This window comes from Muscardinus avellanarius (genome assembly GCF_963383645.1).
Source record: "Muscardinus avellanarius genome assembly, chromosome: 1".
NCBI lineage: Eukaryota > Metazoa > Chordata > Mammalia > Rodentia > Gliridae > Muscardinus > Muscardinus avellanarius.
In genome coordinates this window covers 103,541,443-103,554,205 of record NC_137786.1, presented here as the reverse complement: position 1 = coordinate 103,554,205, position 12,763 = coordinate 103,541,443, and the positions used below count along the sequence as shown (strand labels likewise).

General features: G+C 40.7%; 1 protein-coding gene across 1 annotated transcript in view; it reads left to right on the top strand.

Moving 5' to 3' along the window:
- DIAPH1 (diaphanous related formin 1) overlaps positions 1-12,763 on the top strand; it is a gene marked incomplete at both ends in the record, with an annotated part of 118,676 nt that continues 105,913 nt past the window's right edge. The window contains 1 exon segment of the mRNA XM_080711298.1: positions 1-117. Within this exon segment, the coding sequence (XP_080567424.1) occupies positions 1-117 (117 nt within the window).

The following is a 12,763-nucleotide window of genomic DNA, read 5'->3' as shown; positions in this document are numbered from 1 at the left end:
ATGGAGCCGTCCGCCGGGGCCCCGGGGCCCGGCCGCGGGTCCCGCGACAAAAAGAAGGGCCGGAGCCCGGATGAGCTGCCTGCGACGGGCGGCGACGGCGGCAAATCCAAGAAATTTGTGAGTGTCCCTCCCGCCCCGCGCCCTCAGCCCAGCCCGGTAGCCGCCCTCCGGACTCCAGCCCCTGGCCGCGGGGCCGGGCGCCGCGCGTCCCCTCCGGGGAGCCGCCCCCGCGCCTCTCCGCCGGCCTCCGGGGTCCGCAGCCCCGCGCGGACCGGGGCGCCCCGGAGTCCCACCTGGCGCCCTCCCGGGCCGCCGCCCTGCCCCGCCGGCGCTCAGCCCCGCTTCCTTTCTTCTGCCTTTAGTGCCCAAACACGCCTTCTCTTTTGGTCCCCTGCGCTCTTCTGGGTCCATTTTCCCTTCTCACCCTTATCTCCCTTTTTGGTGTTACCTTATTTCCTTCTCCTTAAGGTCACTTCCTTCCCCATGATTGATCCCTTTCACCTGCTAACTTTCCTCCCGCCCCGTCCCTCACCGGGCCCTCAGCCCGGTGTCACCCGATAATCCTTCCCCTCAGGAATGTTACCTGACTTGGGCCCTACCTCCCTCCTCCCTTGGACGTTTGTCCTTGCGATTACAAGAATGAGTTCCTGCCTAGGTCCTGTGGTCATTGGGGCATGACGGTAATTGGCTTCCCAGTATTTCTCGGTCCGGAGAACCTGTCTCTTTGCCCTGTTGCGTATCACTTTTCAGGGTGTTATAACTTCTCTCATCATTATGCCCTTCTTGACCCAGGATAGTGATAACCCTCCCCCCAGTCCCTTATGGCGAGAAAATTAGACTTCAAGTTCAAGAAGTTTGTGAGTAATTGAATTGCTCACAGAAATATACATTTTCTGTGATCACCATCTCCTCAGCGCCTCTTCTGTGCCCCAAAGTCTACTGACATCACATTCCTACCTGTCGAAGAGTGTAGCTTTCCTCAGGTCGCAATTACTTCCAGTCTGAGTCTGAGGGACTCAGACTATCATAGGTTCTATCATAGGTTATTACCTTTTGCCCAGCCTAAATCTTACTTCTTTCTTCAGGGAGCTATATGTTAGCTTTTCACTATAAAAGCTTTGAAAGATTATTGAACAGTGTCCAAGAGAGGGAAAGCATCTTGATATTATTCATTAGTTAACTGGTTATTTACTCGCTCTTCTCTTTGAGGTACTTATACCCCAACCCTAGTATCTCTTTCTCCTAACCATATGATTTGTAACTCTTACCTCTTGCTTTCTCTTAGCCCCACCCCCCAGTATGCTGCTGGTTAGCTCTACAAGTTTGGGAAGAAAACTGATAAAAGTGGTGGGAACAGAAAGAAATGTTGTGTGATCTAGAGGACCTAGAATGCTGAATGTATTAAACAGAATTAAAGTAGTGACTCATCGCTTACCACCTATTTCTAGCAAGACCAGGTGTCCCTGGACTGTCCTTTACAGTGACACAGGCCGTCAGTAACTGTTTTTATCTGGTGATAACCTTTCCTTCCAGAAATATAGGGTTAATAGTAGTGATACCCCCTTCCCCTTTGATGACTAAAGCAACATTTCCCTACATTTCTTTAAGATAAGCATTGACCCTCTATCTAGGGAACTTTTTTTTCCCCCAAAACCTAAGTTCTGGCCTATATATCTTTTATTTTGGGATCTTTTTGTTTTGGTTTTGTTTCCATGGGTACTGTTTGACCTTCACTCAAATTCTAGCTACTACTGCTGATTTGTAGTGACCTCTATGACTTACTTATAGTCAAGTCTTCAGTATAATTTTGTGTGTGATTTTTATTTTAATACTATGTTTAGCAAGTTTATGAAGTCTAGCAAGTGTGTGGTGCTGTAAAGTGAGAAACCCTAGAAAACTTTTCACCTGTTTTTTTGGCATGCACATGGAGTCTCCTATATGCTGAGTGGATTTGGCTCAGAGTTGTTATTTGCTTTGGAGAGGGTGGAGCTGAACCAAGTTCTCTTTTTCTTTCTGAGGTATTGGTCTTAACCCTTATCCTACTGAATTTTAGAAACTGAGTATTGCAGGTAGTGAGGGGAACTGCATTAGTAGCCAGGGAATTGAAAGATTTCCAGGAAAGTAGTGCAGTTTAACCCCTCAATTGCCAAATGTAATCTATCTGAAGGCATCAGAATGTCTTCTTCATTGCTCTTTTTATGAGAACTCTGGAAATGAGATATGAGGAGGAGCATTGTAACTCTTCTTTGTGTCTATGTATGTATACGTGGGTGGGTAGAGTGGGCAAGATTTCTGGCGTGCTTTTGTTATGCAGGGCTTAGTTTTCCTGAACAACCGGCTAAAACCAACTTAAAGCCTTTTCGCCTACTTCGCCTTTTCTAAAGTGTGTGTCCTCTGGAACTCCATTAAGAATGTTCTTTACAAAACTGCACTGATTTGAATTAAGTGTGCTTGACGATTGTTTGCATTTGAGGAGTGGCAATGCTTTTAGCTGTTGCTACATACTTTTCCAGGTTTACGGAGTACAGATCAGCTCACAAATTATCTGAAGTTAGAGATGTTGATGTGAGTGGCTGAAGCCAGGTTGCCTGATATTCCTCTTGGTACTGCATAGTCTGTCTTCTCCTGGACCTTGAGCATATATATCCCTTCTTTAGCATTATTCCAGTTCCTTTCAGAATCTCTTCAGATGAAAGAAAATAAAAATTCTAAGTGAACAGAGTGTTTTTGGCTTTTCAGCAGTGATGACTGTGAATGTCAAATAGACTGATTTTGAAATATATGTAAATAGAGTGAATACAATCAAGAAGTTAGGCAGCTGCAGAGTATTCCTGTATTTAATAGATTCTGCCTCCTCATACAATTGAGAATATTGCTTCCTCAGTTAGCTAGGAGCACAACTTTGTAAAACATAAATTTTAGTGTGGGAATTAAAATAGAAAATTTTGAAAATCTTTCATTTTGGGTGTCTGTGTTGAATTATGTTATGGTTTTACACTCTTCTAAAAGCAAAGTGATAGTGAAAGTATAAATGTTAGTTATAGACCCCTGACCCAATTGAGAACAGCTAAAGGATGCTGGCAGAATTTAAGGAGATAATAGAAAATACAGAGAATATGAAAGCAGTGGAATTCTTTATGCAGGTTTCTGCTTGTCTTTTCTTTTCTTTTCGGTACTGAGAATGGAATCCAAGGGCATTTTACTTCTGAGTTAGAGCTACACCCCCAGCCCTATTTTTTTTTTTTCCGGGGTCTGGGTATAGAACCCAGGGGCATTTGACCTCCAAGCTATACCCCCTGACCTATTTTTTATTCTTTATTGTGAAACAAGGTCTCACTGAGTTGAAAAGGACCTCACTAAGTAGTAGCTGAGGCTGTCTGTGAACTGCAGTCCTGTCTCAGCTTCCCAAATGCTGGGATTACAAACCTGCACAACCACGCCCAGCTCCTAACCCTTTTATTTTTGAAATAGGATTTCACTGAGTTGTGAAGTGCCTTGCTAAATAGCTGAGGCTGTCTGTGAACCATGATCCTCTAGTCTGCCTCCCGAATGCTGTGTTGCCTTTTCTTAATATGTTAACTTTTACTCAAAAGGTGTCAGAAAACTGAGAAATATAAAAAGAACCTTAGAACTGAGAAATATAAAAAGAACTTTGAACAAGTTATTTTTTTTGAAAGATGATAAGCACAGCAATTATTTTTTTTAGGACCCTCAGTGTATTTTACAAATGGACTGCCAAGTTATCTTCAGGAGGTGTTATATCTTCAGGGAATGTAATAGAAGTTTAAAATATAGTTATGATTTGAACATGTGTGATTTAGAACATGTTAAATCATGTTTATTACAAGAAATATAAGAGAAACAAAAGAAAACAAAGTATATGTGCAGGTGATTAGTTTCTTCCATTTTATATGCCAGCTGAAGTCATTGATGATTATAAAAACCATTCCCACTTTGAAAGTACATATTATTTTTTACTTTTATGTTGAACCTTCTATTTTCAGTCACTTTTGTTTGAAAGCAGTAGGAAAAAATACATGTCTTGCTACCAGCAAAGCATCATTGAGTGTTTACTTCTAGTTAGATTTAGTTGAACTAAAGCTATACTCCCCTTTTTCCAACTGCCTATTATCTCTGTCTTTACTCCTTCTCTATTTCTTCTGTGAGCTTGTTTGAGCACAGGCAGGCTTTTGGGGAGTCAGGGGTGGTCAGAGCTGTTGACACAAAAATTTCATAAAAACCTTGAAGCTAAAATTGGAAAATAAAAATATTTTAATCACTGAACATATTTAGCTATATTGTCTCCTTTTATTAACATAAGTTTTTAGAATCAAGTAATCTCTTTTTGTATGTGTGTAGTGGGAATGGAACCCAGGGGCCTTCTACCTCTGAGCCCTATTTTATTCTTTTATTTTGAAACAAGGTTTCATAAGTTGTGGAGAGCCTCACTAAGTTGCCAAGGCTGGCCCCAACCTTTGATCCTCCTGTCTCAGCCTCCCAAGTACTGGGATTGCAAGCATACATTACCACATCTAACTCAAACCATTTATTTATTTTTTTCTTTTCTTTCCTTTTTTCTTTCTTTTTTCTTTCTTTCTTTCTTTTTTTTTTGGTGTGGGGGGAAGCAACTCAGGGGCATCTTACCTCCAAACTACATCCCCAACCCTATTTTTTATTTTTTATTTTTTATTTTTATTTTTGTGGTACTAGGAATGGAACCCAGGGGACTTCTACCTCTGAACTACACCCCCGGCCCAATTTTTTATTCTTTCATTTGAAACAGGGTCTCATGGAGTTGTAAAGGGCCTCACTAAATAGCTGAGGCTGTCCATGAATTGTGATCCCCCTGTCTCAGCCTCTTGAATGCTGGCATTACAAACATGTGCCACCACACCCAGCTTACTTTTTTATTTTTTAAACAGGATCTTGCTAAGTTGTGGAGGGCATAATTAGTTAAGGCTGGCTGTGAACTGTGACCTTCCTCTCTCAGCCTCCCAAGTACAAGCACTACACGTGTGCCACGCCTGGCTTCAAGAAACCTTTTTCCTTTTTTTTGGGGGGGGGTACTGAGGATGGAACCCAGGGACATTGTACCTCCAAGCTACACCCCCAGCCCTATTTCTTTAATCTTTTTCTTTTTTGAAACAGGGTCTTACTGAGTTCGAAGGGCTTTGCTAAGTAGTTGAGGCTGTCCGCCATCTTCTGGTCTCCACCTCCCAAATGCTGAGATGATAAGCAAGCGCCACCACACCTGACTTTAAGAAACCATTTTTAAGAAAAGACATATTTATATCAACATTTTAATGAATTTTAGCACTGATTACAGGTTAACTAGGGGAATCATTGTTCCTTTAACTTAGAGATTCTTATTTCCATTCGTTATTGAAGCTTGCTATGAATGGTAACCTTAAAATTTTAGAGCTGAAAGGGACTTTAAGTATCATCAAGCCAGACATGGTGATGCACGTCTGCAATCCCAGTATTTGGGAGGTTGAGACAGCAGATTTGAGGCCATCCTCAACAATTTAGCAAGACACTTAGCAACTTAGTGAGACCTTATTTTAAAATAAACAAAAAGGGCCAGTTGTGATGGCACACATCTGTAATTCCAGTAGTTGGGAGGTTGAGATAGGAGACTGTTAGGTTCAATGCCAGTCTCAGCAATTTAGTTAACCCCTCAGCAACCTAGAGAGGTCTCATTTCAAAAAATAAAATAGGGCTGGGGGCATGGCTCGTGGGTAGAATTCTCCAGCACAATCCCCAGTGCTTCCCCTCAAATTAAATTAAAAAACAGAAAGGGCTGGGGGAGGGTTGCTAAGATGTAGAATGCCCCTAAATTCAGTCCCCAGTACTAAAAAAAGTAATCAAATCTAAACACCTACTCAATGCAACAGTCTTAGATTGCAGTTTTAGATTGAAAACATCAATGTAGAAATTGGGGTGGAACAAATGGAGGAGGAGAAACAAAAGGTTTGTATTCTGAGACTGAGAGGGAAATGATTGAAGGAACCGATTCTCAATTGCTTGGCTCTAACAAGGAGTGTCGTGTTGCCTTTTAAATATTGCTTAAGTATTTTTTCTTCAAGAAGAGGGATAGAGCTGGGCATGAAGGACTGCAGATTCAAATAAATAAAGTATATTCTAGGGCACAGGCAGGGGGAGAGCATCTCTGCCTGTGCCCTAGAATATACTTTATTTATACATGAATCTGACTTATTTTAAGTAAAGAAGTTTTCTTAACCGGATCCCCATGTGCTATACCTAATTTCTTTTTTTTGGTGGTACTGGGGTTCCTGGAAACCCTTCTACCTCCGGGCTACACTCCCAGACCTAATATATATATATATATATATATATATATATATATATATATATATATATTTTTTTAATTAATTAATTAATTAATTAATTTTGAAACAGGGTCTCTTAAGCCAGTGTGGCTGGCTTCGAACCTGCGCAATCCTCCTGTCTCTGCCTCCCAAGCGCAAGGATTACAAGCATGCGCCACCACGCCCAGCTCCTAATTTCTTGTTTCAAGTTTTTAGCTCATGGGATGGTTCCAAGACATATCTTAGTAAAGTCCATAGTGCAAACGTTTTTACGGGAACATTCTCTGGTCCATGGCTAGAATAATAATTCTTTAATTGCTGATCTGCTTTATGCCATGTTTGCAAATCTTTTGGGAGCCATGGACAACAGGTTTGAACAAAATGAAAGAACTTTAAAAGTTGTGCTGTGGAGACTTTAGGTCCCTTCTTTTCTAACATATGCTTACTGTTTCTACAAAGAGTCTTCTTTCTTTAGACTCCATGTGGCCAAAGAACTTTAAAAGTTTTAATGTGGATACTTTAGCTCCCTTCTTTTCTAACATATGCTTTACTTTCTCTACAGAGTCCTCTTTCTTTAGACTAAGTGTGGCCCATAGCTTCTCAAAAGTTCTGTACTTTCCACCCTCTTACCCAATCTACTTTATTGGGGGGGGGGGCTATAGCACCCTCAGTGGAGTCCTACCTACACCGAAACTGGGGGGCGGGGGGGGATTACCTTCAAGTCCCTGTGCCGGGCGTCACCTGCCGGGGTCCAGTCTTGGCCAGTCCAGCGGTCTTGAAGGAGATGTAGGGTTGGCAAAATTGAAGAATGAGAGACATCATGCTTAGTAGCAGGGGGAAGGCATCTCTGCCTGTGTCCTAGAATATACTTTATGCATGATTTTGACAAATTATAGCAAGCCACATCATACGTATTTTGTTTTTCATTTAGTTTTTCAAAACCACATTACACATTGTTTTTCATTAGCCTGAATTTCACATAGCAGGCACACCTCGAAGCCACCTGTTTTTCCTGTTTTTTGATTTTTATTAATTGTAATGAATTGACCCACAAAACCTATAACATCAAAAACTCCACATCACACATAATAAACTTTAACTGAACTTATCCTATCCTTTATCTTAGCTACTAAATATTAGACTTACTGTATCTACTTCTAAAATTAACTGCTAATTTTATCTGCTCTTTTTGGCCTCTAGGTATTCTATTAACTTATTTTGACCCAACCACCAAACCCCCACTAAACTTATTCTGTTTTTCTAGTATACAATATTTACACCTAATTTTCTATAATACCTATTAAGTTGTTTATCAAGAGAACTCTTGTGCTTTAGTGAGCAGGCACCAAGTAGGTCCCTGCCTGCCCAACCCTCTGTAGGAATGGCAGAGTCCTGACATCAAGCCATTTTCGAGTAATAGTAACTCTGTGCTTTCCAATCATAATATACTCCTGTACAGGAAAGTGAAGGATGGTTGGAGGTGGAAAAATATTTTGATTAGTGCTAGCCCCCTAAGGAGGATAATACAGTGCAAAGAGCTCTTTTCTGTGTAGCTTTCTGAAAGTTATCATACACACACACACACACACACACACACACACACACACACCCGCTATTTCCAGCACAAATACCATCAATTTTCAGGTTATTATAAAACAGCAATCCTCATTCTAAGAAATTTGCAAATTTTGTTAATATTATCATTATTATAACTAAAATCAAGAAGGTTAATGGCTTCAGTTTTGCCAGTCTTCCAGCCCTGCAGAATTCACTTCCCAGCTGCAACCCTGTCATACAGCAGGGATGGCGCCGTCCTCCGCCATAGCTTGGAGGTAGAATGCCCCTGGGTTCCATTCTCAGTGCCGCCAAAAGAAAGAAAGAAAGAAAGAATCAAGGTGTTTATATTCTCTGAAAGTTATAAGATTTAGTTCTTCAATTTGGCTCTTTGCCACTTTTTTTTTTTTTTTTTTTTTTTGGTAGTACTGGGAAGGAACCCAGAGGCATTCTACCTCCAAGCTATACCCCTAGCCCTATTTTTTTTTTTTATTATTCTTTATTTTGAAACAGGGTCTCACTGAGTTGCAAAAGGCCTTATTAAGTAGCTGAGGCTCTCCACGGACTGCAATCTTCCTGTCTCAGGATCCCCAATGCTGGGATTACAAGTATGCACTACCATGCCTGGCTTCTTTTCTACTACTGATATGTGATTTATATTTTGTGTGTTCACTTTGGGATATAAATTTTCACCTATAGGAAAGACAGACCTTTTTTTTTTTTAATACTGGGGTCTTGAACCTAGGGGCATTCTACCTCTGAACTACACCACTAGCCCAATTTTATTTTTATTTTGAAACAGACTTTCTCTAGATTGATGAGAGTCTCCCTACTTGCTGAGGCTGTCCTTGAACCTGAAATCCTCCTGTCTCAGCCTCCCAAGTACTTGGGATAACAGATAAACACCACCATGCCTAGCTCAAAATAGAACCAACTTTCTTTCTTTCTTTCTTTCTTTCTTTCTTTCTTTCTTTCTTTTTCTTTCTCTTTCTTTCGTAGTACTGGAAATTGAACCCAGGGCCATTCTACCTTGAGCTATACCCCCAGCCTGACTTTTTTTTCTTTATTTTGAAACAGGGTCTCACTAAATTGCAAAGGACCGCACTGAGTAGCTGAGGCTGTCCTCAAATCTGTGATCCTCCTGTCTTAGCCTCCCAAGAACTGGGATTAAAAGTGTGTGCTACAATGCCTGGCAAGACAGAACATTTCTGATACTCAGGATCAAGGACCTTTTTTAAAATTTTCCTATTAGGTAGTTATAACAACATTTTATTTTCTGTACTCAGTGTACTACAGGTTATATAATGTCAGTCTTCCTGTCTATATTAAAGAATGTTCAGTGTTTTTAGTACATAAGTTTATTCACTCCAGGCTGGTAGATAAAGAGTAATAATAATAAACAGTAGCAGTAATAATGGCAGCTGTTAATTGCATGCTTATTATATCCCTAGCATTGTGTGAAAGAGCTTTATATTCAATATCGTATTAATCTCTACATTGACCTTATAAAAAGATACTATTTCCATTTTATAGGTGATTAAACTACTAATCAGTAAAATCAGGCAACTTGTTTGAGAACTCAGAACTGGTAAGTGGCAGAGCTAGGATTCAAACCTAAGTCTAGATGATTTAAAATCCTATGTATTGTAAGGCATGGTGATGAATCCCTGTAGTCCCAGATACTCAGGAGGCGGAGGCAGGAAGATTGCAAATTCAAACCCAGCCTGAGCAATTTAACAAGACTCTTGCTCGAAATAAAAACAAGCAAGTAAATAAATAAATAACAAGGCCTGGAGAGATAGCTTAATGGTAGAGTTCATTCCTCACTACCCAAAACAAAACAGAAACCCATATACTTATTCATCACCTTGTGTCTGCTTTTCAAATACCTGTAATAGAAGAATATTCATTACTAGGAATTTCTTTTAAAGCCTTTGTCATTTGTAATCTACTAAAACTGAATTCTCCTAGAGTTCACTTGTTATAAAGATGTGCTGGATTTAGATGTACAAAGCACACTGGCTAAATGCCTAAATGGCTTTTTGCATTTAGTAATAATTTAGACTTTGAAACTATTGGGAGAATCTTAAATCTTTCTATCTTAGGTATGAAAAGGTAGCTGTTACAGTACATGAAAAACCTCTTAACTCTGGCTTGTGAATTATTAGGCACAGTTTTTTCAAAAAATATTTTTATTGGTGCATTGTAGTCAAACATCACAATAGAAACATGACTTGTGAAGGGTATACAAGCACACATCATTCAATTAGCCCCTATCCCCTCCCCGTCGCATTCCCTCCCCCTCCTTCGATCCCATGCTTGAGATGGTGATTAATATTGATTCATTTGTTTACGTATATCATGTGTTTTGAATAAATTCCATCTTCCCCCATCCCATCCCCTCTGATTGGTTACCTTAATTGCTCTTCCATGGGGCCTTTTCTTCAACTAGATCTCCTCCCATTACCCATTTCTTCCTAGTTTTTGCATATTAGGGAAAGTATCTGATTTTCTATTTTCTGTATGTTTCTCTATGAATACCGCATTGCAAGTTTCGATCCTGCTCCTGAAGGCCCCGGCGCCGGCCTGGCGCCCCTGCAGACTCTGACCCCGGCCTCGCTGGCTCAAGCACCGGCCTTGCCTCATGGCAGGCCCTGATCCTGGTTAGGCACAGTTTTTAAAAAATATAACCTTATCTCTTTTGTAAGTAGAACACCTTTAACAACATCTGTCAGGAATTTTGCTTGTTTAAATTGCTGACAACAGCAAGTACTGACCAACGAGGAGATGGAAGCTGTTGCTAAGACCATCTCTATAGTTAGCCTTTTCATCGTTTATATTTGGCATTTAGTATTCTTAAAGAGCTCTCTTTGTGGCCCTAAAACTTAATTGTAAGAATTGCAAATGGTAAGTAACACCAGGGTCTCTTTGAGTCTGGGAACTGATAAAATGTGTTCTTAGACCTAGCAGTTACTTGCCTGAAGTTAATAATTAATGTATTGGTACAGAGACCTAAGTATCTGGAACTAGGATTTTCTGTATTACTCATGCTGAAGAGTAGAAAATAGAGTTTCTCTTCTTTCCCTGAATTTATATGGATCTACCCTGGATCCAAAGGCTGATCAAAAAGTCATGTGGTTACTACATCAGGTTCAGTCCTTGCTTTCTGTTTGTGTGTGTGTGTGTGTGTGTGTGTGTGTGTGTGTGTGTGTGTGTCTGGTGATTGAACCCAGTGGTGCTCTACCACTGAGCTAGACCTTTAGACTTTGTGTGTGTGTGTGTGGTTCTGGGGTTCCTGGAAGCCCTTCTACCTCCAGGCTACACTCCCAGACCTATTTTATACTTTTTTTTTTTTTTGGAAACAGGGTCTCTTAAGCCAGCATGGCTGGCTTTGAACCTGCACGATCCTCCTGTCTCCGCCCCAAGCACAGGGATTACAAGCATGTGCCACCATGCCCGGCGTCCTTTTTACTTTTTGAGACAGGGTCTCATTAAATTGCCCAGGCTGGCCTCTAATTTGTAATTCTCCTGTCTCAGCCTTCTAAGTACCAGGATTACAGGCATGCACCACCACACTCAGCTTCAGTCCTTGCTTTCTAACAGACTGTAATCACAGCCCTATCTGTACTAGAATAGGATTGAAAAAGCTCTAAGGGAGCTGGGTGTAGTGGCATGCATTTGTATACCCAGCAACTCAGGAGGCCAGGCAGGAAGGGAGAATTGCTTGAACTTCATGGTGAGTTTAAGAACAGCCAGGGCAACAAAGCAAAATTCTGTCACAAAAATAAACAAAATAATAAAATTTTAAAAGAAGCTATAAGACTGTGGGCATGGAGACTTTAAATACTAAAGAAATTCAAAGAAGTGAGGGAATTGTGTAAAAAGATTTTTGGACTGATAGAAGAACTGTTTTATTTATTTATTTGGTACTGGGGATTGAACCCAAGGGTGTACCTCCAAGCTACACCTCTAACATAGTTTTATTTTTATTTTGAAACAGGGTCTTGCTAAGTTGTTGAGGCTGTCCTTGAACCTGCAATCCTACTGTCTTACAGTAGGATTACTGTCTTAGGAGTAGAATCCCTGTTTAAGAATGGTGGAGGTAAAGCCGGGTGTGGTGGCCCACGCTTGTAATCCCAGCATTTGGGAGGCTGAAACAGGAGGATTGCAGTTCATGGATAGCCTCAGCTACTTAGTGAGGCCCTTTGCAACTCAGTGAGACCCTGTTTCCAAATAAAGAATAAAAAATAGGGCTGGGTGCAACTTGGAGGTAGAATGCCCCTGGGTTCCATCCCCAGTACTGCACAAGAAAGAAAGAAAGAAAGAAAGGAAAGAAAGAAAGAAAGAAAGAAAGAAAGAAAGAAAGAAAGAAAGAAAAGGAAGGAAGGAAAGAAAGAGGAAGGAAATGAATGGTAGAGGTGAGAAGAATCCTAAAATTACTCACTCCTTCCCTTCCTCTCCCTTTTTTCCTTCCTTTTTTCCTTCCTTCTTTTTCTTGTGTGTGGTGAGGGGCAGGTATTAACCACTCAAGAGATGCTCTACCAATGAACTATATCCCCAGCTCTCTTCTATATTTTACTTTGAGCCAGGGTCTCACTAAATTCCTAGTCTGGTTTCAAATTTGTGATCTTTCTGCCTCAGCTTCCTGAGTGGCTGGGATTACAGGCATACATCATCATGTTGTCAGGAATTCTAAAATTATTTAATGCCCCTCCCCTCTATAAATTAAGAAATGTTAGCCTAGACAGTGATCTACCCAAATTTACAACGAAGACTTTGTACCTCTCACTCTCTCTGCAATATTCTTTCATATATTGCAGCTTAGTTGTGACCTTATTGCTAATTAACCATATGAACTCTGGCCAAGTGACTTGACTTGT